At 56.2% G+C, this 24810-nt stretch overlaps 1 protein-coding gene across 1 annotated transcript in view; it reads right to left on the minus strand.

The window, feature by feature from the left end:
• Positions 1-4640: 4640 nt before the first annotated feature.
• LOC121658734 (receptor-type tyrosine-protein phosphatase V-like) overlaps positions 4641-24810 on the minus strand; it is a 34185-nt gene continuing 14015 nt past the window's right edge. The window contains 25 exon segments of the mRNA XM_042015953.1: positions 4641-5198; positions 7370-7505; positions 7926-8083; positions 8566-8688; positions 9215-9349; positions 9664-9740; positions 10375-10465; positions 10917-11004; positions 12256-12335; positions 12808-12943; positions 13317-13477; positions 13942-14064; positions 14608-14742; positions 15571-15647; positions 16146-16236; positions 17045-17138; positions 17558-17605; positions 17913-18039; positions 18406-18473; positions 21192-21396; positions 21503-21637; positions 21870-22148; positions 22576-22845; positions 23891-24163; positions 24688-24810. The exon segment at positions 24688-24810 is cut by the window's right edge and continues 11 nt beyond it. Coding sequence (XP_041871887.1) covers positions 5139-5198; positions 7370-7505; positions 7926-8083; positions 8566-8688; positions 9215-9349; positions 9664-9740; positions 10375-10465; positions 10917-11004; positions 12256-12335; positions 12808-12943; positions 13317-13477; positions 13942-14064; positions 14608-14742; positions 15571-15647; positions 16146-16236; positions 17045-17138; positions 17558-17605; positions 17913-18039; positions 18406-18473; positions 21192-21396; positions 21503-21637; positions 21870-22148; positions 22576-22845; positions 23891-24163; positions 24688-24810 — 3293 coding nt within the window. The 3' untranslated portion in view covers positions 4641-5138.

The raw sequence follows: 24810 nt of genomic DNA on the forward strand, positions 1-24810 counted from the left end.
TGCTGCTCCTGGTGCTGGTACCGCTCAGGTGGAAGAGATGGTGGGCAGTGGGCATTCCATGCCATGACTGGTGCCAGCACCTGATTTCATGGAGATGTCCAGCTGGGGACGTGTCAGGGTGAAATGGGCTCCCTGTGGTGGGAGCAGGGGCTGATTACTGTGCTGTGGAGCAGCTGGACTCTGTGCCCTGGGAAGAGCGGGGGCCAGAGAAGAGCCTGGGGTAGAGGTCCAGTGCTGAAGAAACTGTGGGATCAAGGAGTTGGGGTGCTCCAGCAGCCACCATCAGGCTCCCATGGCTGTGGATCCCCAGATCTGAGGGGTGCTAACCCTGTCCCCTGTCACTTGGCAATCCCAACCCAGTCTGCCCCTGCTGTGGCAGTCATGGGAAGGGGAGCAGGGAGTAGGACAGGGGGTTCAAACAGGCAAACTCTTGTTCATCTCGAGTGTTTTGACCTCTGCATGGGTGTGGGAGACACATGGGGACTGATGGAGGAGGGCAGTGGCTGGGTGCTGCTCATCTGGAGCAGGATAAAGATGAAGAACAACATGGCAAGGCCCAGAACTCACAGGGCAGACCAAGCCAGAGGCTTGTTTTGTTTTAATGTTCTGTTGTCTTTCTCTCCCCCTCTGGATTTCATGGCTCTTGAGCTGCAGGGCTGGAAAATTATTCATCCAAACCACAGCTCCCACAACACCCTCTGTAAGCATCTGTGGCTCCAGACTCCACTGCAGCAGTGGGTGGGAGGTCATAAATTCATCATTGTCACCAACTTGGCCTCCTGTCAGGCAGGACACAAAGCACAGAGCAGAGGGCTGTGCCACAGACACACACTGCGGCTGTCACAGCCATGGTTACTCACTGGGCAAAACCTGTTGGCCACTTAGTGTGACAAATCCCTGTCCTGTGCCTGTCCTGGAGATGAGAAGTTCCCACCACAGCTGGAGAAGCCGTGCTTTAGCTGCAGATGCCTGCAGGTTCACCTTGGCTGCTGGCTCTGCTGTGTTAGCCAGATGTGAGGGCTGAGGGACCACTGCTCCTGGACTTACAGAAGCTCTGGGGACACCACCATGCCTCCCCCACCACGGCTTTAACTTCATTCCTTATGTCTCAGGGCCAGTGCCCCTGGCAGCTCTGTGCCACCAGCCGTGGGTGACAGGGCATCAGCCCTGTGCTCTGTCTTGGGACTGCTGTCTCTGTGCACAGACAGGAGATCCAGGAGCACTTTCCCAAGGGACTGTGGCAAGTTCCTGGTGCACTGCCCATCCACTGAGGCAGATGGACAGTCCTGTGCTGTGCTGAGCTCCAGTGGGATGAGAGCTGGTGTGGGGCAGGTGCCAGCAGAACTCACCCCACCCCTTCCTTGGTCACTGCCATCAGTGTGGCCCGCGGTGTGGGCAGGTTGTCACATGTGGGTGATGTTCTGCTCTTCTCCACAAAAGCAATTCTGTCCCGTCCCGAGGCTCCCTCCTCTGCCATCAGCTGTGGAGCCAGACCCAGAGCCTCTCCAAACAGAATATGGCTCTGAGCAAAGCCCAGGGCGTAATGACTCTGAACACCACAGGGTAGTTCTGATTGTGGGAAAACAGCAGAGAGAGGCTGGGGGGTTCCTGCCTCTCCTTATCCCTGGCAGCTGCCCATTTTGGAGGAGGCAGTCCTGGCTGGGCTGTGGGGACACTCTGGGAGCAAGGAGGACTTGTCCCTGCAGAGCCCTGGACTGAGGGGAGTTGTCTCTGCAGAGCCCTGAGGGCTGATGTGGCACCAAGAAGGACAATGCCCACCCATCCAGGGGGGCAGCCAGCAGCACAAGTCCCACACACTGGCTGCCAGGCCCTAGAGAGCAAAACCACTGGTCAACATTCTTCTGTGCCCCTCACAAGGCTCCTGCTGGCCCATGGCATCCTCACTGTCACTGTGACTGGCCCTGCTTTGCAGGTAGGGTACTCCACAGATCTTGAAATCCTCCGAGACAATAAGCATCAGGTGTTTTAACATCATAAACCCTGCAGGGACATACAGGTGCACAGGCTTGTCTGTGTTGAGTGGGGACTGCACGCCTTGAACAAGAGCCTGATGCTAAACCTCATCTCTATGCACACCTTGGGGACTTTACTGTGCTCAGCACCCGGGATTCCTGTGCCACACAAAGCCAGGAGAGCCACAGGCTGCATCCAGCAGCACCAGCCGGGTGACGCTGGAGTTGGATCCAGGTCTGGATCATCTCTGCCCTGTTTGAGGCCATGACACCAGCCCTTCCCCACACCAGCAGCTCTCTCACTCCTTCCCACACAGGGAGCTCTGCCTTCACGTGCTTTGCAGATCACCTGTGCTGAGAGAGAAGCAGTGAGAGGAGCACTCCCAGTGGATGGGATTGAGTCTCCAGTGTGAAAGTATCAGCATTTTCACTGTTCTTCTAGGGGTATGTTGGACTAGACCTGCAGGTCCTGGCAGAAAGGCTGCTGTCCTGTAGCACAATAATTATTTTTAAGGCTGGATGCAGCTGGAGAGTGAAAGCTGGACATCAGGGTTGTTTCCAGTGGAGGATGGGGCTATGTGCATGTGTGAGCAGGACACATGGTCTTTGAGACTTCTCCTTCTTGGGGGCTCTTGGGGTAAAAGCCCCAGCACTGGTGAGATTCTGTGCTGCTGGGCAGGTCTCAACTTCACCAGCCTGTCAGCTCCAGACTCTGGACAGACAAATGGCACATCATTCTTTGGACCAGGCTTGATTTTGCAGCTTGGTTGCTTGATGCCAACATCCAGTGCGCACTGCTGTGTCCTCCAGTGGTGGCCCAGATGCACAGGGCAGGTGCTGCTGCTGCAAAGCATGGGGACCTCATGTGCAGCCAACAGCCCCACCCCACTGATCCTGGCTACGGGGCTGTGGAAACAAATGTTTCCCTGTTGTGGCCCTCATCCTGCAGCACCAGTGTGGTTTAGGGGTTACTGGTTACATAAAAGTCATAAAGCCATCAGGCTCCCTGTGAGCAAGGGCAAGGGCTGGGCTCCTCCCAGAGCAACATCATAAATCCTTTTGTGCACATAAGAATATCCACTGAGCTTCACAAGCCCTTTTCATGTTGGAAGTATTCACTCATCCTCCTGCAGAGCCCCTGGCATGTTGGCACCTCACCAGGAACAGCAATGCAACGAGTCACTGGATGGTCACTTGTGCAGGCTGAGCAGTGAGTGATGGGTCACATCACACGGGTGGGTGACCCTGGTAAAAAGATGTAGTGCCATAGAAACATTCCCAAACAGCAACTGGATCCAGGGCAATGCAGGTCAGGATGGGTGAGGGTGGCCATGGGCAATCAGGATGCTCTGGGCTATGCTGAAGCCAGCACTGCACACACAGCATGTCCAGGGTGGGAGGAAAACCAGCCCTCTATGGGGCTAAGGCTCTGCACTGCCTGGGTTTCCTCCAGCCCAGGAATGCTGCAGCTTGGAGCTGGGAGCAGAGCAGGAATACACGGAGGCAGAGGGAACTGAGCAGCTCTGCCAGCAGTACAGGAGGTTTGTTGTGTGCAGGGAGAGACTGCTCCCACCCAGCTGTGCCCCTCCTGTGGCCACACCTGGGCAGTGGGTGCAGGGGACAACGGGCAGGACCTTGGCTGGGGGCTGCACAGCTCTGCTGGGTGGTGGGGATGGGTGGTGCACGGTGGGAGCAGGAGGTGTGTGGGACAGCAACTGCCAAAGAGGAATGTGATTTAGGAGAGGGAAAAAAGGACACCCAGTTGCAAAAGAGGCCTCAGCCCAGTGCTGGGATGGCTGATGCTGAGGTGCCCTGGGTGTCCCATTCTGGGGGGCAGATCCTCGTTCTGGAAGAGGGAGAAGCTTCTTGTGGAAACACAGGGGCATTAGGATGAGTGGCCAACTCAAGTCACCCACCTGGGGCTCTCAGCTCCTTATAACAGGTCTTGGGAGCCCCTCATCAGACCTGTTATGTCTCCTCACCCCACTCCAAGGCAGCTGCCACAGGACATGGAATAGTGGGCAGGAGTGTGGGCCACACTGGGACAGGGTTACTGCTTTGGGACTGCACTATAACCCCACCCTGCTTGAAGGGGCAAAGAAGGGTAAACAGGCTCCCAGGTACAGTTTTATCTACATGAGGAATATGCTTGTGAAACCATCTCCTTTTTTTAAACTCTTCCTTCTGTCCTGTACTTGCAGCTCCGTGAACTGAGTTGTTACTTGTGATTTCAGCTTGTGCATGGCCACTCCTGCTTGCAGAGCAGCCGTGTCCCTGCATGGACAACCCAGTTCCCAGAGCAGCAGGACTGCTGGGGCTGCCAGCTGCTTACCAGTGTGTCAGCTGAACCAGGTGGCTCTGCCCTGTTCCTTGGTGCTGGGGAGCCAGCAGGTTCACAACTTGGAGCCCAGGCTTCATCTGAAAATGTGTCCCTTCCTCGTGAAGCTGTGGGTGGGCTGGAGATTCACTGCAGAAGTGTTGCCTCAGGGGAAGGAGCAGATGAGAGTGAGCAGAAGCTGCTGTGCCATGGACTGCAGCATCGAGTGCCCAAGGGACACTGCAGTGTCCCATGGCTGGGGACACAGCTGCCCTTTTGGGAACAGCTGCTATGCTGTAGCCTTCACATCAGCTGGACCCCTCAAAATCCAAGCCTCCCTTACAAGCACACGCTTTCCTAGGGCTGTTTATTGTTTGTACCTAAGACCATTCCACCAGCCGAGACAAGCCAGCTCTGTCCACAGCACATCTGAGACCTCCACACGCCGGTGCCCACGGGCACGGGGAGACCACGGTGCTCCATACTCGTGCTGGGCCTCAGGGGCACCGTAGAGCCCCGTGGTGTGTGGTGAGGGGGGCTAGAGAACCTTCCAGGCACAAGGAATCCCAGGAGATGTCCAAAGCAAGAGAGCATCCTGCCCAGCCCGTCACCGTGTCTGCACTGAGGGCTGCAGCGCTGCGTGGCAGGACACTGTCCGTCTGTCCAGGACACCCCACGTCACAGCTCACACCGTGAGCGACACACTGGGGACAGTGCCAGGGGAGGCCACTGCTCACTGCAGGGCTCACTCTGTGCCAGGAGTCCCATGGTGCTCTCACCAGCTCCCGGCTCTGTACAGGACCCTGCAGAAGGGGAGGCAGAAGGGTGCCAGGAAGGGCCAGGTGGTGCTAGAGCTGGTTCTGAGCAGTGATGTCCTGGATGCAGGTGTACAGGAGCATGTACTGGTCCTGCAAGAGAGAAAGGGGCATCAGAGTCAGGTTTCTGACAGAGACCTCCTGGTCACAGATTAACCTTGCAGTTTGCCTTAAAAAATCCTAATTAAGGAACAGTGTCTGATGGCAGAGCAGGATTTGCTCTCCCAAGTAGTCCATGATGGTCCTGTGCCACCACAATCACCCAGAAAGGAAGAATCAAGCCTGTTACACCATGTTTGTTTCCCCTTCTTCACCCCCCTGGGATGGGGCTGAGAGGAACATCCCATCTGAGATGGAGAGGAATAATTTCATTGGGCTTCCTCCAAGTGCCCCAGTGGCTTTTGGATGTGCTGTGGTGTTTGCATCCAAAACAAGAGCAAAGAGCAACTCCAGTGATGCTGCAGGGCATGAAGCTGGAGTGCATGGGGTCTGGCAGTGACCTGGGGCCATGAGGGACCTCTGGACCAGAAGTTTCCCTTGGTGTAGTCCCAGTGTACCAGTCAGGTGCTGACAGCAGGTCAGGGTAGATGCTTGTAGGCTCACAGAGGTACAGAAAAGTCTGTGTGGGTTTAGCCCAGCTGCATTGTTTGTCTCTTTTTAATATCACCAAACGGAGCCATCAGGTCCAAATGTGGGTTCAGAGGTCCCAAGTCCCCTGTGCGTTTGCTATGAGGTTCTGCCCGAATGCCAGGCTGCCCCAAAATGACACCAGGCTACAAACGCCCAGGACTGCCTAGGTAAGATGTGAGCAAGGTAAATGGGGTTGTACTCAGGGCACAGAGCTGCAGGGCACGGCCAGCTGGCACATGGTGTGGGTTGGAATCACATGGCAGTGGGCAGGGGGGATTAGGGACTCGCAGAGGGGCCCCGACCAGCATTCCCCAACAGCTCGTTAATGTGCTGGCTGAGCCGCAAGTCACGAGGAGCCTCCTCCCTGTGGTGGCGGGTTCAGCCTCACCGGAGGGCTGGGAATGCCGCGGATCACACAATGGCTGAGGCTCCAGGTCACCAGAGCGTGCTTTCAACGAGTCAGGTCTGATTGTGAAATCTGCAGCGACAGCCCAGGGCTGACTCCAGCCCAGGCACACTCAGTGACTGCCACATGCAAGAGCACATCCCCTGAGACATGCACCACTCTGGAGCTGCTGGTGCTTAATATCCGACAGTTAGCCAAGGATATCCATCAAAAGTTCATCCTCCTCCTTGCTTCCCCCCCCCAAAATCTGATGCCTTCAGCACGACAGCAGCCGCTGACCCCACCAGACATTAAGGGGTGCTGGCAAGCCCCCACCGGGATGGAGGAGCCTGGAGGGCTGCAGGACAGCAGCGTTTGATGGGCACTTGCTGTGCCTTTATGGGTTATTGTGTCCCTGCAGGGCCGGGCGCTCCGGGAACACAAAGCGGCTCTGAAGCGGGGGCAGTGGACGCCTTGCCCTCCTCTGGCTCCCACCACGCACATGGTTCACATTAATTAAGAATGTAATTAGCTTCTTGAAGGAGGCTCTGCATCTGGGAAGCCTTGGAGAGATCTTCCCCAGTTCTGCCGTGCCCTGTGGGGAGCGTTTCCAGGGCTGTGCATCAGCTCGTTCAGCAGTGGCAGCAACTGAAGCACGTCCAGAGGCATTGGTGCCAGGAGCAGGACTGGCATGCCGAGGCTGGGCTGGCACGGATCGGCACCGGCAGACAGTGCTACAGCCCACAGGGCACCTGCCCGTGTGGCAGTGTGTCCCACCGACCCCCTGACAGGCAGCCCCAGCTGCAACACCAGGCTCTGGGGGATGCACCAGGAAAGGTACTGGCCAAGGGGGTACCCAGCAGATTCGGGGTGCCCAGGCTGACAGCCACGCCCAGGAGCCAAGGGCGAGCAGGCAGGTTGTGTAGGACGACACCAGTGCTCCATACTTCTCTGAGTACAATGGGAAGAGTGCCTTGCACTTACTGTGAGCTCACATGCAATTTAACTGATCTTAACTCCAGAACTGAGGAGATGGAAAACTTTTGCCTGGGAGAAGTCAGTGCCCTCAGCCCTTGGTGGCTGGCAGAGCCACAGGGTGGAGAGGAAGCATAAAGTAAATCCCTGCTGAGGCTGGACAGGCTCCCAGGCAGCAGGGAACACCCAGGAGTGGGCAGGATGCTGCCAGCTCCAGGCAGGTCAGCACGAAGCCTCTGCTCCACCCTGTCCCCCACCCCTTCTTCCCACCTACCAGAGTTGGGGTCATGAGGCAGCAGCTTCTGGCCAGCTGGAGGGTCACGCCGTAGATGTCCACGGTTCTCTCAGCTTTCATCTGGTACAACAGGCAGTCCAGGGAGATCAGTGTGCCCATCTGGCTCATATCACCACTGCAGGGGACAAGGGAGGGTCACTGATGCCAGGCCAGGCTGAGCTGAACCTCTTTGGAAGAGGGCACCAGTCCAAGGAGCCATGTGGGCACCGTGCACTGTGAGCTCTCTCTGTGTGCAAGTGAGGATATCAGGGCTGCTCCCAGTATCCCTGCAGTTACCCAGGGCTGGCCTGGGCACCCCAGCCTGGGAATGCCTGCTCCACCCACGCTCCTCGCCCAGCCCCATTAGCCCTGTCCCAGTCCTCAGCAGAGCACTGCTCCCTGTGACCTCCCAGGCTCAGAACCTCCACTGGCTCCCATGGACCTACATCAACGTCCCCAGGGCATGGAGGGGAAGGCTTGTTGGTACCATGCCAAGGAGCTGTGGTGGCTCCCAGCTCGGGAGGCTGCCCATGGATGGAGGTGTACCCCGGGGTACCTGCAGTGCAGCAGGAGAGGACCGGCTCTCCTCCGGTGGGGCGTGCACCGTCTGACAGCCACGAGCAGCTCCACCAGGCTCTGGACATCGGGCTGCTTCTTGCTGCTCCAGAGCGTGTACAGGAACCTCTGTACCTGCCTCTCCTTTGCTTTCTTCTCCTGCGAGACCAAAGAGCTGACATGGATGTTGGGGAGGGATGGGTGAGTTCTCCCATCCTGAGGCTCCCTAAGGCTTCCCTGAGCTGACTGCCAGCTCCTGTAGAGCTGTGCAGGCATCTCTGCTGGGGCACTGCCCACCACCCATGCTGTGGGTATGATGATTCTGGCAACCTGCTCTCCTTCCCCATGGCACCCTGACTTGCTCCTGGAGAGGGAACTGAGAACTGTGTGGGCCTTTCCAAAGGGGTCAGAATGACCCATCAGCAAGGGGTGGGGGAAGCCCCCAGGGCCTCTCCCATGTATCTCCTGTGTCCACTCAGTTCTGGATGTTGCAATCCAGACTCACTCCTGCATTTGTGGACTGCTGACACTCTGCTCTTGCAGCCTGGAGAAGTCCCACACACCTTTCAGCCCCTACAGATCCCTACAGACCCACCCCCATCCCAGGAGGTGGGAGCCAGGACAGCCCCATGGACACACACGTGTTTCAGTTTGAGCTGGGTACATCTCCATCCCGAGACAAGCTTCTCCGAGTCACACTGGATGGTCAGCGTCTTCGTGCACAGCGAGTCTCCTTCCAGGGGCCAGCACACCTCACCTGGCACCTGTGTGCAACAAGAAATTTGGCTTCCTGTTGAAATTTGGCTTCTCTGTCATAATCAGTCACCATCTTCAGGGTCTGTGGTGGGGCTGGACCAAGAGCACTCCCGGCATCTCTCCATGTCAGTTCATCCCCCACCTAAAGCCTGAGGGAGTTCTGGGAACACCAGCAGGTTCAGCCAGGTCATCTGGGAACCCAGAGCTGCCTGGCAGCTCTGCTCAGAGCTCTGAGCTGGAATCTGCTCTGCCAGTGTCTACACCTTGGCTGGGCAGAGCAGGAGCTGCTGCCCTTAGTCCCACACAGATATAGCTTGAAGGGCACCAGCTGAGTCCAGGCATGGGGGGCAGACAGAACCTGGCTCCCATGACAAGCTGTGGGAGCACCTGGACACAGGAAAGGTCCAGCTCCAGCTAAGCTGGATCTGCACCCAGGACTCAGGAGGCAGTGAAGTGTTTCAAGAGCTCTGCTAGTCCCAACTCCACTGAACAGATTCGCCCAGTGCCATGGCACAGGTGGGCACAGTGCCTTACCTCCCCCTTCTCCTGCCATGGGAGAAGTGTTAGGATTGTGTGAACATCCTGTTCCCACACCAGGGTCCAGAAGTCCTCCATGGTCAGTTTGTCAGGGCCGTGGACAGCCAGATAGTCCCTGCTGGAGCTGCAGCCCTGGGTGGGGAATGAGAGTGTTACTCTGCTGCTGGAGAGAGTGCTCTGTTGGCTCAGGTGGCTGCAGGAAAGGTCAGGAAGAGAAGAAAGCTCAGCAGGTCAGGAGGCAAGGAGAGAAGAGAAAGAGGGAGGGAAGTGAGGACAGCCCAAAGTGGGCAGGCAAGGGAAGTGATGTCCTCAATCCTCGTACTCCCCTCTTCTCCACGCAGGATCACAGTGACAGTGACCAGTGGAGCAGTGCAGGGCACAGGAGCACAGCCAGGATGGGGGACCCAGGCACAGGGGTGGGCGTTGCTGCTGGGGGTGAGACTCACCGGGACGCGCCACACCTGCAGCAGCCCTGAGAAAGGGCCCTGTTCCAGCAGGGAAAACTTCACTCTGGAGCGATCATCTGCAAAGAAAGTGGGAGCTGCAGGGATTCAAGGCAGTCTTGAGCTCCAACAGGTTTTGCAGAGTGACTGCCACACAAATCCAATCCTTCCTTGACCATTTCTTGGCAAAGGCACTCCCTTCTGCAGTGCTCATCTCCAGCCTGTGCATGTTGGCTCCCAAAGGACAGGTCTCTATCCCAAGTTCCTGTAGTGCAGGTCACTCAGTGTCTGAGCCAGTGGAGACCTGCCTCTCTCCAAGGACGGAGAGCCTGCAGGTGCTCTGGGCCTCTGTTCCAGTGTTTGACCACCTTCGGGGAAATTTACTATTCCTTCTGCTGAGCTGGATTACCCTCCCAAATCATCCTCCTTGCCTCTTGTCCCTCCATGGCACATCTCTGAGAAGACTCCACTCTTCCCTGTGCCTCCCCGCAGGTAGCTGAAAACAGCAACAAGATCTCCCTTCTCTTCTCCAGGCTACCAATCCCAGTCCCAAACACCATATGCTCCACCCCAAACACCTTGGCAGCCTTCTGGTTTCACCCAAAGTCTCAAAATACTTTCTTGTGCTGTGGACTACCGGCCCTGGTCCAGCCTAGCTCCATGCAGGAGGAAGAGGAACAGAAAGGAAGAGGATGCAGGTGTCACAGAACTTACATGGCAGGATGCTGGAAGAGGGCCGTGTCTGCTGGCTGCCTGAAGATGGTGGTGCAGAGCTGGCTTCTTCCTTGACAACTTCCAGGAGGGCCTGCCAGAGTGAGAGAGAGTGGAGGAGGCAGTGGGCAGGAAGGGTCAGGAATGGAGGAACCAGGGCCTCCTGAGGACACCTGCACTCGGCAGAGGGGGGTCATGGCTGCACATGCAGAAGCCTGAGCAGGAGTGCCATGAGACCAGCTCCAGAGTGGGCTGCCAGGTCTGTGCCATGCTGCCAGGAGAGGGCTGCTGCTGTCCAGGGAGGGACCTGGGAAGGAGTGGGTGATGGACAGACCCTGAGCAGTGCAGAATGCATGAGGGAGCTGTGCCTGGGCATGCAATGCCATGGAGAGGGGACACTGCCAGAACCACCGTGAAACTGGGGCATGCGACCCACTCAGGAGGCACTTACAGGGCATCTCCCAGCCCGAGCAGGTACAATCCTTCCCCAGGTCCCCTCAGCACATACAGCCATGGCAGCACTCCCTGCCCAGGACAGCTCTCACCTCGTACTCCCTCAGGAAGCCCATGTGGGACTTGGCTGCCTTCTGGGCGTAGTGCTGGGCAAAGTTCTTCAGTGGAATGGGGCAGGACCTGGGGAGAGAGCCAGGGCACAAGGGTGAGGCTGAGCTCATTCAGCAGCACCCAGGCTGTGTCTGCAGCAGGTGGACAGGGCTGTGAGCAGACCTTCACTCCTCAAATGCCAGGGATCTCCCAGGTTCCCAGCCCAGCTCTGGCCTGTGACAACCCGGTCTCCCCTAGACAGAGGCAGGTCTCAGGGGTGGCACGGCCCAGGGCTCATTCCCAAGAGGCAGCAAGGACAAGGACATCCTGTTCTGTGTGAGGGAGGAGACAATCTGGCCACAAAGACAGGTGCATGACCTCCAGATGTAGCCCCAAGACAATGAGATAGGTGGCCAAGGCCATGCCCAGCTGGACCCTGCTCTGTCCTCTTGGCCTCCATAGGAGGCACATCCCAAGGCCACCTAGCTGCCACGAGCTTCTCCAGTTTGAATCACAGAATCACAGAATAAACTAGGTTGGAAAAGACCTTTAAGGTAATCTAGTCCAACCTCTGACCTAACACCTCATCAACTAAACCATGGCACTGAGTGCCACGTCCAGGCTTTTTTTAAACACCTCCAAGGACGGTGACTCCACCACCTCCCTGGGCAGATGATTTCAGTGCCCAATCACTCTTTCAGTGAAGAATTTTTTCCTGATGTCCAGCCTAAACTTCCCCTGGCACAGGGAAGCCCGTGTCCTCTTGTTCTGTCAGTTGCTGCCTGGAGAAGAGCCCGACCCCTACCTGAAAACAACCACCTTTCAGGGACTTGTAGAGAGTGACAAGGTCACCCCTGAGTCTTCTTTTTTCCAGGTTAAACAGCCCCAGCTGCCTCAGCCGCTCTTCATAGGGCTTGTGCTCCAAGCCCCTCACCAGCCTTGTTGCCCTCCTCTGGACACGTTCGAGCATCTCAATATCCTTCCTGAACTGAGGGGCCCAGAACTGGACACAGCACTCAAGGTACAGCCTCACCAGTGCCAAGTACAGGGGAACACATCACTAGGGCATGCCTGTGGGCTGGAAAGCCAGGGGCTGAGGGAAGTGCCTTCCCCAGCACAGCTCTGCAGATCTCTGGCATTGGCGTACCCAGGAGATGGCACTTTGTTCTGTGCTGGGCTCCCCGTGCTGCAGCGAACAGCCCCCCCTGCGCTGACCCTGCTCACAACACCAGGTGGGATGGCTGGCTGGGCTTCCCTGTCCTTCTGTCCTGGAGCCAAGGCTTTGCCGGGAGGGGTTGTGGATCAGGGTGGGCATAGTGGCAAAGCACAGCAAGGCCTTACCTCTCTGTCCCTGAAAAATCCAGGGGAGGTTCCTCCAAGATCTTTTCCAAAATGCAGCTGTGCAGGAAAATGTACTGGGACTGGAAGGCAAAGGCAGACAGCAACACAGACTGTCACACTGCAGAGACAGCATGAGAGGGTGGGTATGGTCTCTGTCCTGAAGGGCCATTCTGACACCTTGTCCCAGCCCCAAGGGCTGGAGATAGGAGACAGGCTGTGGAGCATCACAGATCAACAACATGGTGTGAGCTAAGGATTGCCTGCAAAGGGCCTCATCCTGTTCCTCAGTGCTCCGGGGTGTTTCTGAGCCTCCTGGGAGGTCTCTGGATGCTGCCGTTGTGGGTCTAGCAGGGCATGAAGCTGCTGAAGACCCCCCCCAGCAATTTCCACTCCAGCTGAGCTGCTGCTTTCAGCAGCACGATGACACAGTGACAGGCTGGCAACCAGCCTGGGGGTGCTGGGGCTGGCCAGCCAGCTCATCCAACTGCCAGCCCTATGAACTTCAATGGAATGAAGTGAGGGGCCAGGGAAAAGAGGGAGCAGAGATCTCACCAGCGTCTGAATCATCAGGTACCGGTTCATCCGCAAGGCGTAAACGACACCGAAAATGTCCACCACCTTCTCCTGCTTCATCTGCTGCAGCAGCCGGTCCAGGGCAATGAAGGTGCCAGTGCGGCCCACGCCAGCACTGGGAGCACAGACAGCAAGGGTTGAACAAGGCCTGAATCACAGTCCATGGGCTACCTCCTGCTACTGGACATGCTCCTAAAGGCTGCTCCCTGGGCACCGCCTGAGCACACCCAGGCACCGGTCCCAGCACAGTACGGGGCTGGGAGCCATTCAGGCTGCCCTGGGTTGGTGCTGACCATCTCCACCTGCCCCATGCCCTGGGGCTGGGGGCAGACTGCCAGTAGACTTGTAGTCCTCAACACCTGAGCAGGAGACTCCACAAGCAGCTGTGTCTCCTGGGCACTGCCCTCCCTCACAGTCTGTGCACGAGTAGGACCCCCCTTGCTCTCTCCCACCCTCTCCTCCCACCATCCCCTGGGGCAGAGCCTCACCTACAGTGCACGAGGGTCGGCCCTGCATCCTTAGTGCTCTGGATGCGCTCCCGGACCAGCTCTCGGAAGGTCATGATGGAAGTGGTGGACTCCGGGATGCCGTGGTCGGGCCACGCCGTGTAGTGCAGGTGGGACACAAACCGCTCTGCCCGGAGACCCTCCTGCACGGGGATTGGTGATGGGTGTGCAGCCCCCCGAGGCAGGCTCACACCCCACAGCCCTGGCAGCACCTGGGGACTTGAGGACACCTGCCTCAGCTGCAGGGAACAGCCAAAGTCAGGTCTGCACTGCCTGGTGGCTCCTGCTCCTCCATCCTCCCCCACAGTCCCTGCCATGCTGGGACATGTGCAGGTGGGAGGGAGGAGACCTGCCTTTGACTGCCAGGGAACATGCCCTGGAAACTGCAGGCTGTCCCAGGGCAGGGACATGGAAAGGAGAGAGTGAGGGTGGAGAGCAGCATGACACATGCTGGACACCCCTGTGTCACCCGTCTGAAGGGGCAGACTGCTCCTCAGGGCTCGGATCTTCTCTGAGCCCCACAAATGGCAGGGAAAGGTGCCACCACCACTGAGTGCCTACCCCCAACCCCTGACAGGTTCCCACATCCCCTGGGGTCTGTACTCACGTGCCACAGCTTGAACTCCCGGATGGTCCACTCCTCAGAGCTGCTCTGCATCAGCAGGTGGACCCGCACCTGCCCGTAGGACACTGGGGCAGATTCTGATGGCCAGTAATGATCACAGAGGACCTAGAACAGGACAGGGTCCCAGTGAGGCCAGTGAGGGACCAGGTGATCTTCTGGCTCCCAGGGAGCATCTGGAGAGCAGTGGCTGTGAGGAGAGCCAGGACAAGCCCTGGGGAGCAGGCAGGGGTGCTTCCCCTTCCCACTGGGAGCTTTGCACAGCTCTCCCTCACAGCCCCTTCATTTGGATTTCAGCCTCCTCCAGAAAAAAGGACCCGTGAGGGTCTCATCATCCCTGGAGATTGGAGGAACAGTCCACGTGAGGTGGCTCACCCAGAGGACATGGCAATTTCAGATTCCGCGGAAATAGCCGAGGGTGGTGGGCATGGTCCTAGCTAAGCTCCAGTGCTGGCTCAGCCCGCCCCAAGCTACAGCTGAGCTGCACAGATCAGCCTCTCTTCCCCCAAACTGCCTTTTCATGGAAGCTGTATGGACTGTGCTCATCCTGGAGCCATATGAGAGCAGGGGTTTTGTGGAGGACACAGACCCAGCCCTGGGCTCAGCTCACACTGCCAGGGCAGGGCTGGGCTGGGGCTGGCACCGACCTACCCGCCCGTTCTCCATGCACACTGTCAGCATGATGATGTTGCATACGTTCTGCTCCCACACCAGCCTCCAGAAGTCCTCTATGGTTTTCTTTAGGGGCCCCTGGGTGGCAATGAACTCTTGCTGGGATGTGTAGCCCTGAGCAAGAGGCAGACATGAGCAAGACGAGTTGTCAGGTTGCCAAGGCAGGTGGGTCCTGCCCTGGGACCAGTCAGTGCCTGGTCTGCTTTTGTGGTAGAAGGCAAAATTCCTGTTGCCCCTAGCCCACACAGGCACAGTTCCCAGGCAGCTGATCTCAGAAGCAGCTGATTTCACAGGAAGCATGAGCTGCCCAGCACACACTCTCTACACATTTGGAATAAAGTGACCCACGCCATTTCCCTCCAAGCAGTTCCTCATTCAGTGTAACCAGAGAAAGTCACATTTGGGTCTTCCCTGTGCTTCCCCCTCACTGCTGAGGGTAGGGTAAGCATGCAAGGCCTCAGGGTATTTCTTTGCCCTCGGACACACACATGCCCCACAGATCCACACAACGGCACTGCATGCTGTGTGCCCTGCTGTTACCTGGGAACCTCCCGGATGGGGATGAAGGCACAGCTCCAGGGTTGTTCAAATGCAGCTGCACAGACCAGAAGGAAAAAGAGCAGGCAGAAAGACAGGGCAGTAAGCTGGGAGGTGATGGAAGAGGACAGACAGTCCACAAGCAGAAAGCAGAGAGACTTGCCAGTCTTCCCACAATCACACCTCTGCATCACAGCATTTGCCATCTGACAGGCTCCATCATCCCCTGCTAAAGGGCACCTACACATCTCCATCTTCCCCCCAGAACCTCGCTGGCCTGTGCCAGCTGTGCCTTCACCAGCATCTCATGTCCCCCAGCCCTCACAGAAGGACACTCTGCCTCCAGAGTTTCTGTGACAGTGCCCTGTGGCCATCTCTCTGTGGGGAAGGCAAGTGGGCACTCACAGGCATGAAGTTGGCATTGATGTAGTCTGAGTGTGGATCCTCCCCCAGCTGGCTCAGCTTGACCCGAGAATGATCATCTGAAAGAGACCTCACACAGGTGAACCCCAAGGCAGCCCTTCACCAGGACATGGACAACTGGGTAACCCAGTGGGAGAAGCCTCAGCAGCTCCAGCAGGGAGGCTCTGTGCTCTGCCAGGCACCTTCTCCCTGGGGACGTGAGCACTGCCTGCCAGCTAGGCTAGCAGGGGACTGGAAAACAGAGCTGGGGTCATGAGGTCCATCAGTGAAGCTCACGGACCCCCTTTGGTCTCCTGCTGGGACCTGTCCTGAGCAGGGCTCACCCAGCAGCCTGCTGGAGGAGCTGGGGAGGACGGTGGCTCAGCCCTGGCTCAACCATCAAGCCTCAGGTCTCCAGAAGGAAAATGGGAACTGAGGCCCATTTCAAGAGTCCTCCTGCTCCCAGGAGAGGAGCAGGCACTGACCCTGGCAGCGAAGCAAGGTGAGCCTGTCCTTGAGCACTGCCCTCTGGGCTCCCACACCAGATGCTGTGGGAGAAGGGAGGGGACAGCACTTACAGGGCAACACATGGCGATATCTGTTCTTGGAGACATTTGGTGGGAGCTCAGCCTCCACCTTCGACTGCTCCTTCCCAACTTCCTTCAGCTCCTGTAGGACAGGGGAAAAGATAAGCACAAACATTTCCTCTGGAGAGCTCCTGGTCAGCTCAGCTCCCTGCTCATGACCAGTGGCTCTGTCTGGAGGGTAAAGAGGATTACTCTCACACAGAGAACTGCTCCACTCATCCCTCAGATGGCCTGCACACTCTGAGCCATGGTGGCTTTTCCCAGTGCCTTTTCCAACAGCACTGTTCATATTTAAAAGAAAAGCCCAAGAACAAGTACTGGTGAAAAAAGCCTCAGAAATCTACCAAATCTACCACAAAGCTCAGAGGATTTTCCACCGAACAAACAGAAATATCTTGTGCTGCATCGGCTTCTGCCCCTGTCCTCACTCAAGAAGCCAGAAACAGGTGATCTGAGGAGGGCTTGAAATTGCTGATGGGAATTTGAAAGATGCTGCAGCAGAACAGTCCAGAGGCTGCAGATGTTGGCAGTGGGAGCAGCCTGAGGTGAAGCTCACAGCCTGACCCTGGAGGTCTGAGAGTGCTGCTCGACCTTCCCTCTGGCTGCACACTCTTTTCTAACAATGTCAGGGTGGTTCTCATCGCCACCCCTCTCATCTTCACCTCCAGTCAGGGCTGGGGCACTTTGCTGTGTCCTAGTTCACCCCACACCACACGTGTTTTGACCAGAACTTGAACAAAACAGGTTTTGAGCAAAGGAACTGCTCGATCACTTGGTCCATCCAATCTTTGGCCTCCAAGGCTGCTTCACAGGGTGGCTGGATTGCTAGAGATGGGAGACCCACCGAGTGGAGAAATCAAATGTCATCTCTAGGAGGAGTCTCATTTCACCTCAAACTCCTGGAAAAAGGCGTGGTTAGCACTTGCTGTCTTCATCTCATAGTACTGCTTGAAGTTCTGCAGGGGCACTGGCCGGTGGACGTTTCTGCAGGAAATGAAGTCCAGAGGAAAACCTGCCTTAGTTACTGGGAGGCCTGGCCAGCCAGTCAGATGCCACTGAGACAGCCCAGCCGTGAGACCTGCGGTACCTGGATGCACACAGGGATGGTTTATAGCCCACCTCAATCCCAGGGAAGTGGGTACAACAGTTTAAATACTGGGAGGGACTTCAGGGTGATGAGGATATTCCCCTGCTGCAGAAGACCCACAGAGGAGGTGTAGACAATGCATTGACTTGGAATGGAGCTGGGCAGTAAATGCCGAACTTGGGAAAGACTGGTTTATAAAATAACTGAGGAGAGGAGACAGCTGGGTTTTTCCAGAGTCAAAGCATGAAAAAGGAAGTAGGTACAGGACAGTGGGAGCTGCAGTGAGGCCATACAGAGGGCAGACTCCAGCACTCACCTCAAGCTGTAGGTCACCATTTCCTGGGGCAGGCTGCTCTTCTTGGTTCTAGAATCAAAGCACAGGAGCTGTTACTTTTGCCTGCAGTGCAGAGATCGATGCCATGAGGTATTGTGTGCCACTGGCAGGCACACTGCCTTGCACACCTGTAGGGTTTTGTAACTTAACTGCACATGGGCAGCTCCTCCTTCCCCTCTGCCTTTGGCTTCTGAGCTTGCCAGGCACAATTCCACTAGCCCACATCTAGTTTGTCTAAGTCTCTTTTTACACCCTCTTCCTGCTCTCCTCCAGGCTTGGCACTGAAGGTTGGGTACCTCAGCCTGCACTCAGCAGGTAAGATACGGCCCATGCTCACCTCTTTGCTTTGAGCTGTTTCCAGTAAACCAAAGCAAAAACAGCTGCAAGTGTGAGAAGAAATCCCACAATGATTCCAGCAATTATTGGCATTGAGAGTGGAGCTGTGTCTGCACTGGATCCAGCAGCTGGAATTAAAAAAAGAGAGCATAGAGAGAAGTAAGAATCAGTAAAAAAGTTTTTTATGATGAGGGTGGTGAGGCCCTGGCACAGGTTGCCCAGAGCAGCTGTGGCTGCCTCATCCCTGGAAGTGTCCAAGGCCAGGTTGGACAGGGCTTGGAGCACTCTGGGATAGTGGAAAGTGTCCCTGTCCATGGCAGGGGGTGAAATGAGTTGAGCTTTAAGGTCCCTTCTGACCCAATCCATTTTATAATTCTATGATAGATTGCTGCATTTATTCTATTTATTGTATTTCCTGTAGCCTATGAGCTCCCTCTGGCTGTTCGTTACCTCTAACCCACACAGCCAGGTAGGGAAGAGGCTCTTCAGCTTACCTGAGAACAGGGTAAACGTCACAGCAGGGGCTACTGGGTCATACTTGGTGAAGGCAGCAATGCTGAACCTAAAGGCAAAGCAGAGTCCTGTGTCAGGGACACCCTGAGCCAAGCACAGTGCCCAGAACCCAGCACCCAGCAGGCAGCACCCAGGGGAACAGGACCCTGCCTCTGTCCTGAAATGCTGAATTGGAAAAAGCTGGTTTTCTGTTATGGATTTAGGGGATGTGTGGGAATGGTCTTTCCTCCCTTTTCTACCTCTTGGACAAGTTCGTTCCACTGGGGGGAGCATGAGAAATTGTTCAGAAAGCACAAATGGGAAGCAGCTCTGCTCCGAAGGGTTATCTGCAGAGAAAGGTAGTGTCTGGTCTCTCATAGGACACAAAACATTAAAAACACACAGTTCATGTCAACTGGTTAACTGGGTTGATGGGAAAGAGCTGAGCCCTTTTTGACACAGCGGCATTTCAGCTGGAAGCTGGCTGACCCTTCCTTGCACACACAGAGGTGGCTGGTGCACCCTCTTCCCCATGGAGATCTGCCCCTCGTCCCCATCCTGGCAGCGGGCACACCAATCCCCACAGCTCTCTGCGGAGCTGACTCCCTTCTGAGCAGGTGACTTGGAAGGGCCCCTCCTTGTGCCCTAAATGCAAGCCAAAGCTTTTAAAGATAGCATTGGATTTTAGCAGCCAAGAACTTGTCGACTGTGTGTGGGTCCCCTCTGGCAGCACCCCACACCTGGCTGCCAGGGCACAGACGTCCTTTGAAAAGTGAGCCTGCAGAAGTCATGGCATGAAAGATGAGGGCTTGTGAATAAATAACTCACTGGAAGACAGGAAACAAGAACAGAAATTCTGAGTGGGGATGGGCTGTCAGCTTTTCACCACCCTAATAATCACTAACTCAGAGAGCAGCACAGTCTACTGAAGATATTTAGGTCGGATATTTAGGTTGAGTGTTCCATGTACTGAGAGTATTTAGGCTGGATATTTAGGTCAAGTGCTGTTTGAACTGAGAGTATTTAGGTTGTTGAGGGCAGCCAAACGGAAAGAAAGCTGTGGTGTAAAAGTATCTTCTAGTCCTGAATAACTGGACAGTTCAGTCCATGTTACTGAATCATGTCACTGAATCATGTCAGGTGGACTAATGACAGGGCCTGATGTCCCTGAGTAAGCTGCTCCTCCGTGGGAGGCTCCTGTTGGAGTGAAAACTGGGAGGTGGCTGGGGCAGGTACAGAGCCTGGTTCTTCAGTGCCTGCATGTGGAGGCTGTCCTGGAGTGATTGTGCTGTTGTTAAAGTCCCCTCGAGGCTGCTGATATACCCTGGTCTGACGCCTCTGCCCTGCTGTTCCCTCTCCATCCCCAGCTGACCCTCCAGAGCTGAGGCTGAGGGGTGAAGCAGTAAGTCCTGCCCTGCCACACCTGAGGTGACGCGTGAGCAATACAGAACAGACAGATTTGATGAGTGGTCAGCTTTCATCTCCAAGCTTCTGAAACTTTCTGAGATCTCCGTGCCAGCTCAGGGACCTGGGATGGGCATGAGATGGACACGGGATGGGAGTGCACTGCCAGCCATTCTCCTGCCAGGCAGGATAACACAGCACACAGGAATTGCCCTCTGCTCTTGATGACCCCACTCTGGGGGAAATTTCCAAGGCAATGGCTCTCTGGAAACTCCCCTTTTTTTTTCCCTGGGAGAAAACAGCCATTTCCCACCTCCTGTGTGTTATCACCAATCTGGACCAGTGCTGCCCCAACCAGCAGTTTAAGAGCCCGTTTAGCATGAGTGTGAATATAAAACAACTCAGTAAGAATCAGTTAAAAATTTTCCATGTCTGCACATAGGAAAAGTAGTGAGAATGAAAAAGGAAAGGAAAGGGAAAGGGAAAGGCAGCAGGTCCAACCCCAACACCCACTCACCACAACACTCATGGGCAGATTTAATTCTCCCTTAATTCCCAGTGGAAAGGGCAGCTCTCTCATGCACATGCTCTCCCCTGGACTTTCAGTCTCTTTTCATAATGCTCTCAGTGTCTTTATCACCCATCAGCCACCTTGCTGCAAGTTTCTTAAAAATGAAATGGGACAACCTTCCAGAACTCTGGGGGATCAGAGAAATGCCTGTGGAGATGGTCCCCATTTGATGAAACTGTGAGCTGCTAAATTAACAGGACTGACTAAAGATACTATGCTTTGTTGGCAGTGGAAAACCTCTTTTTCCATCAACAGTTTTAAAGGTACCCTACAAGAAAACATGTACCTCCATGTTCCTGGATTCTATTTACTGTCAAATAAGACTCTGAACTTACGACTATTGGGATCTATGTGTGTGTCTCATGGGGAACTTGGACCTTAGCCTGAGTGTTTGCTACCCCCAGCCTCTGGGCCCCACACTGAATAGGCACCACTCGAACTGTTTCCAAATCGGTTTCATTTTTGCACTGTCTGCACATGGTTCTGAGTCACACACCAAAGTCCTACAAGTAACAGCATCTGTTTTAGTTCCTGTCCTGGGGCTGGACATCTGCTCAGCTCCCGAGACAACACACACAGCCCTTCGCAGCCTCAGCTTTCCCTCTCCCTGCCCACTACACTGCCTAACATTCCCTGCATGCCAGCCCCTGCCTTCTGCAAATGCTGCTTGGTGGAGAACCCTTGGGGTCCCCTGCTAGGGATTTGGGGGTGTGAGGGTGAGGTGACATCCAGGGAGCTGGTGGCACCAAGGACACATGCAGTCCTTCTTCTCCTCCAGCCCCTTCCCTCAGGAGGGATGCTGACATCTCTCACCTGTACTGTTCGTTGTCTTTCAGCTTCCCATTGCACGTTGCCCTGGACTGGCCGCACTCCTCTGTTCCCACCGGCACTCGCCAGCTTTCGGGGGAGCTCCTCTGACGGAAGGGGTTGGGGATGAGCACTGCCAGGTAGGAGTCCTCTGTCCCGTAGTAGTGGTCATACCATGTGCTGGACATGATCTCCTGGGTGGGCCTCAGCACTGGAGGGGAATGTTCAAGGTGACAGTGACAGCCCCAAAGTGACGTCCAGGGGCCCTGCTGCCCTCCAGGGAGCCACTGCAGACTGGGACAGGCAGGGACACTTACATGACTCATTAGTGGTGGCAATGACACCGTAGTACTGGATCTGGCCATTCTCCTCGCTGAACAGGTCGGGTGAAATGATAACTGTGGAACTGGCCTCCACTGGGAAGACGTCTGCACGCAGGGGTGGGGGCAGGGCTGGAAGAGGAACCGGCAAGCACAGCCTCGTAGTGTGTCCCTGATCCCAGACCCCCCCTTTGCTCAGTCTGTGACTGGTTGCAGCAGCACTGCCAGAGCCCCAACCCACCGCAGGTCAGTGCAGCCATGTGGGCCTCACAAGCACCTCAAAGAGCCCCTGGGTTTAACCAGCAATACCAGGGGTTTTCTCCTGGGGCCTGTGGTAAGGCCTGTGGGAAAGAAGGGGACTCACGCTCCACTGCTGTGCTGCAGAGCAGAGTCACAGCCTGGCTCCTCAGCGTGTTCATGCCCACGGTGCTCACAGTGATTTGGTAGGAGGAGTTTGGCTCCAGCCCCTCCAGACTGGCCTCGCTTGAAGGGATGCTCATGGTATACTTGGAGGTGGGAGATCCTTCAGAGAGTCTCTCTGTCACCACCTCATAAGCCTCCACATCTCCAGGAGAGCTTGTCCAGTTCAAGTAAAGGCTCCTTGACTCTGGTAGGCATTGCACATTTTTCACCGGATTTGGCTCTGCAAAGGAGATAGGGCAGGCTCTGGACTCACTGGGTCAGAGAAATCCCAACCTCTGCCCCTGCCAGCATCTGCCCCCATGGCCAGTGAGACGAGCAGAGCCGGACACCTGCAGCCTGGGGGCCTGCTGTGCCATGGACCACAGGACAGTGTGAATGGGCAGGGCCTGAGCTCATGTCTTACAGGAGATCTCTGCAAAGTCTGCTCTGCTTCACAGGTAGCCAGGAGACAGGAGATCTCTGTGCTGGGACTAGCTTAGGGAGCCAATGGCTACCAGAAGGTCACCTTGCTGGCTTTCCCCATCTCCCGCCACAAGACTTCCCATGCCTCTGTTGACACTCAAGGGTCGATCCAGACTTGAGACCACCCAGGTGTTTCTCCCCCTTCCAGCCTGCCCTGCTGCCTCCCTATGGCAGCGTGTACCCACCCATGGGCACTGCCAAGGGCTTGGTGCTGCTCCAGTACGGCCCGGCCACGCAGCTCAAGGACACAGAGTAGTTCCTGCCCGGGATCAGCCCCTGGAGGAGGTGCTGGACTTGTCCTCTGCCCAGGGAGTGCTGCCAGGGCAGCGAGCTGTTCCGGGGGTCCCGCAGCCACAGCTGGCAGTCGTCCTGCTGTCCAGAGACACTGCCCCAGGAGATCAGCATTGTGTTGTTCCCTTCAGCCACCGCCGAGAGATTTTGGGGAACTGAGGGAGCTACAACAAAAACCACACCAGGAAGAGTTACTGGCATGCATTCTATTCTACAGCGACACAAGCAGGAGATGGGTGACACACAAGGAGACTCCACATGCTCAGTGATAACATTCCCGCAGCTGCTGTTTGCCAGAAATGACCTTTAAGTGGCAGCTGAAGGACATACAGAGTGAGGAGTGTGGGGGAGATGGATTCTTCTTCCTGCTAATTAGCAAGTTTCACTAGAGACCTGCCCGAAGGGCTCTGCACATGACTCCCTGCACCCTGTCAGGGGATGGCTGAGCGTGGGAGCAGGGACCGCTGGATTCCCCAAGCAAAGTGCAGGGGCTGTGGGGACAAGCACATGAAAAGGCTTATTGTGCTTATCTGCATTTCCACATTCCTTAAAAAGAAAAAAAAAAGCCCATCCTCCCCTTATACCCCATGCCAGCAATTCTCGGAGTGCCTGGAAGAAAGGCAGCAGGAATGGTGGGGTGTGGCCTCATGGTCCCCCAGGCTGTGGGTGTCATCTACCAGAGCAGCACTACTGCCATGGGACCCTGTGCTCTTGTTCAGTCACCCGTGCCTGGAGGAGCCAGACTGTGCAAGCAGGGCGCCGTGGGCCGGAGGCTGCCTCCTGAAACAGCACTCGTGGCTGCCAGGCCCTCCCACAGGCAGCAGCACCGCCCTGCCTGGCTCTGCCACCCACCAGGGCTTGCCCAGCCCTAGATCCCATTGCTACACTGGTACATCCCACCCCATCTCATCTCGTCCCACCCCATCTCATCCCACCTCATCTCACCCCATCCCTGGAAATATGCAAGGTCAGGTTTGACAGGGCTCTGAGCAACCGGATCTAGTTGAAGATGTCCCTGCTAGTAGCAGGGGGGTTGGACTAAATGGCCTTTAAAAGGTCCCTTCCAACCCAAACCATTCTCTGATCCTACAGCTCCCAGGCAGCAGTCCTGGCTGAGTCTCTGCCCCTTCCCACCACAGGTGCTGAGCCCACCCAGGTGGGAAGGCTGAGCCTCATGCAAGATGAAGAATCTCCAGCTCTGACACTTACTTGTCCAGTCACTGATGTTCCCTGCGGAGGCTGCATAGGGCCCTGCGATGGACAGCACTTCCAGCAGGTATTTGTGTCCTGGAGCCAGGCCAGAAAAGGTGAATTTGCTGGTGCCTTTCCCAACAGAGACATTGGCTGCCACAATACCTGACCCCGAATGATACAGGAGGAGCCTGTAACTGTCTTGTCCTTGGGGTTCGGCTCGCCAGGACGCGCTCAGTCTGTTGGGATACCCCTGGTTCGTCATGTACACATTACGGGGTGCCAAGGGGTCTGGAGAGACAGGATGGGAGACATGTCAGCAATGGGCCCGGGGACATTGCCTGGGTCTCTTGGCAGTGCCATCAGAAGGGAGGCACCACGTTGGACAGGGCACTTAGCCTCGACTGTGTGGAAGCACCCAACAGCCCAGAGGAAGCTTAAAGCTTCTGCAAACTTCTCTGTGTTTGTCTGAGCAGGGACAGCCCTGTCCCAGATGGAGCCAGACACCTGGGGAGGGGTGAGGAGGGAACATGCAGCCAGCCAAAGGACAGGGAAGGTGAACGCCCTGCCCTGTCTGCTGCTCCCTCCTCCATGGCTCTCCCCAGATGCATGGCTCTGGAGCTCCAGCTTCCCTCACCCAGGCTGGTGGAGCTGATGATGGGAGTGCTCCTGTCAGCACCTGCTCAGTGCCATGGCACTGACATGCCCCAGGCAGGGCTTGGGGTCTGCTGTGAAAGTCAGTGGAGCCATGCTCTTGGCCATGAGCTTTTGTGACTGCCCAGAAAGGCACACATCCCCTCAGAAAAGGTACTCACATGTCCAGTTGCTGACATTCCCTGCAGGTGCCCTGAAGGACCCAGCCACAGATGCCACCTCCAGCACGTATTTGCTTCCTGGGGCCAGTCCCGTGAAGGTGAAGTTGTGGGTGTCTCTCCCAA

The sequence above is a fragment of the Corvus kubaryi genome, unplaced genomic scaffold (genome assembly GCF_017639235.1).
Source record: "Corvus kubaryi isolate FWS band 111438036 unplaced genomic scaffold, C.kubaryi_AGA036_p1.0 split3-37355, whole genome shotgun sequence".
NCBI classification, from domain to species: domain Eukaryota; kingdom Metazoa; phylum Chordata; class Aves; order Passeriformes; family Corvidae; genus Corvus; species Corvus kubaryi.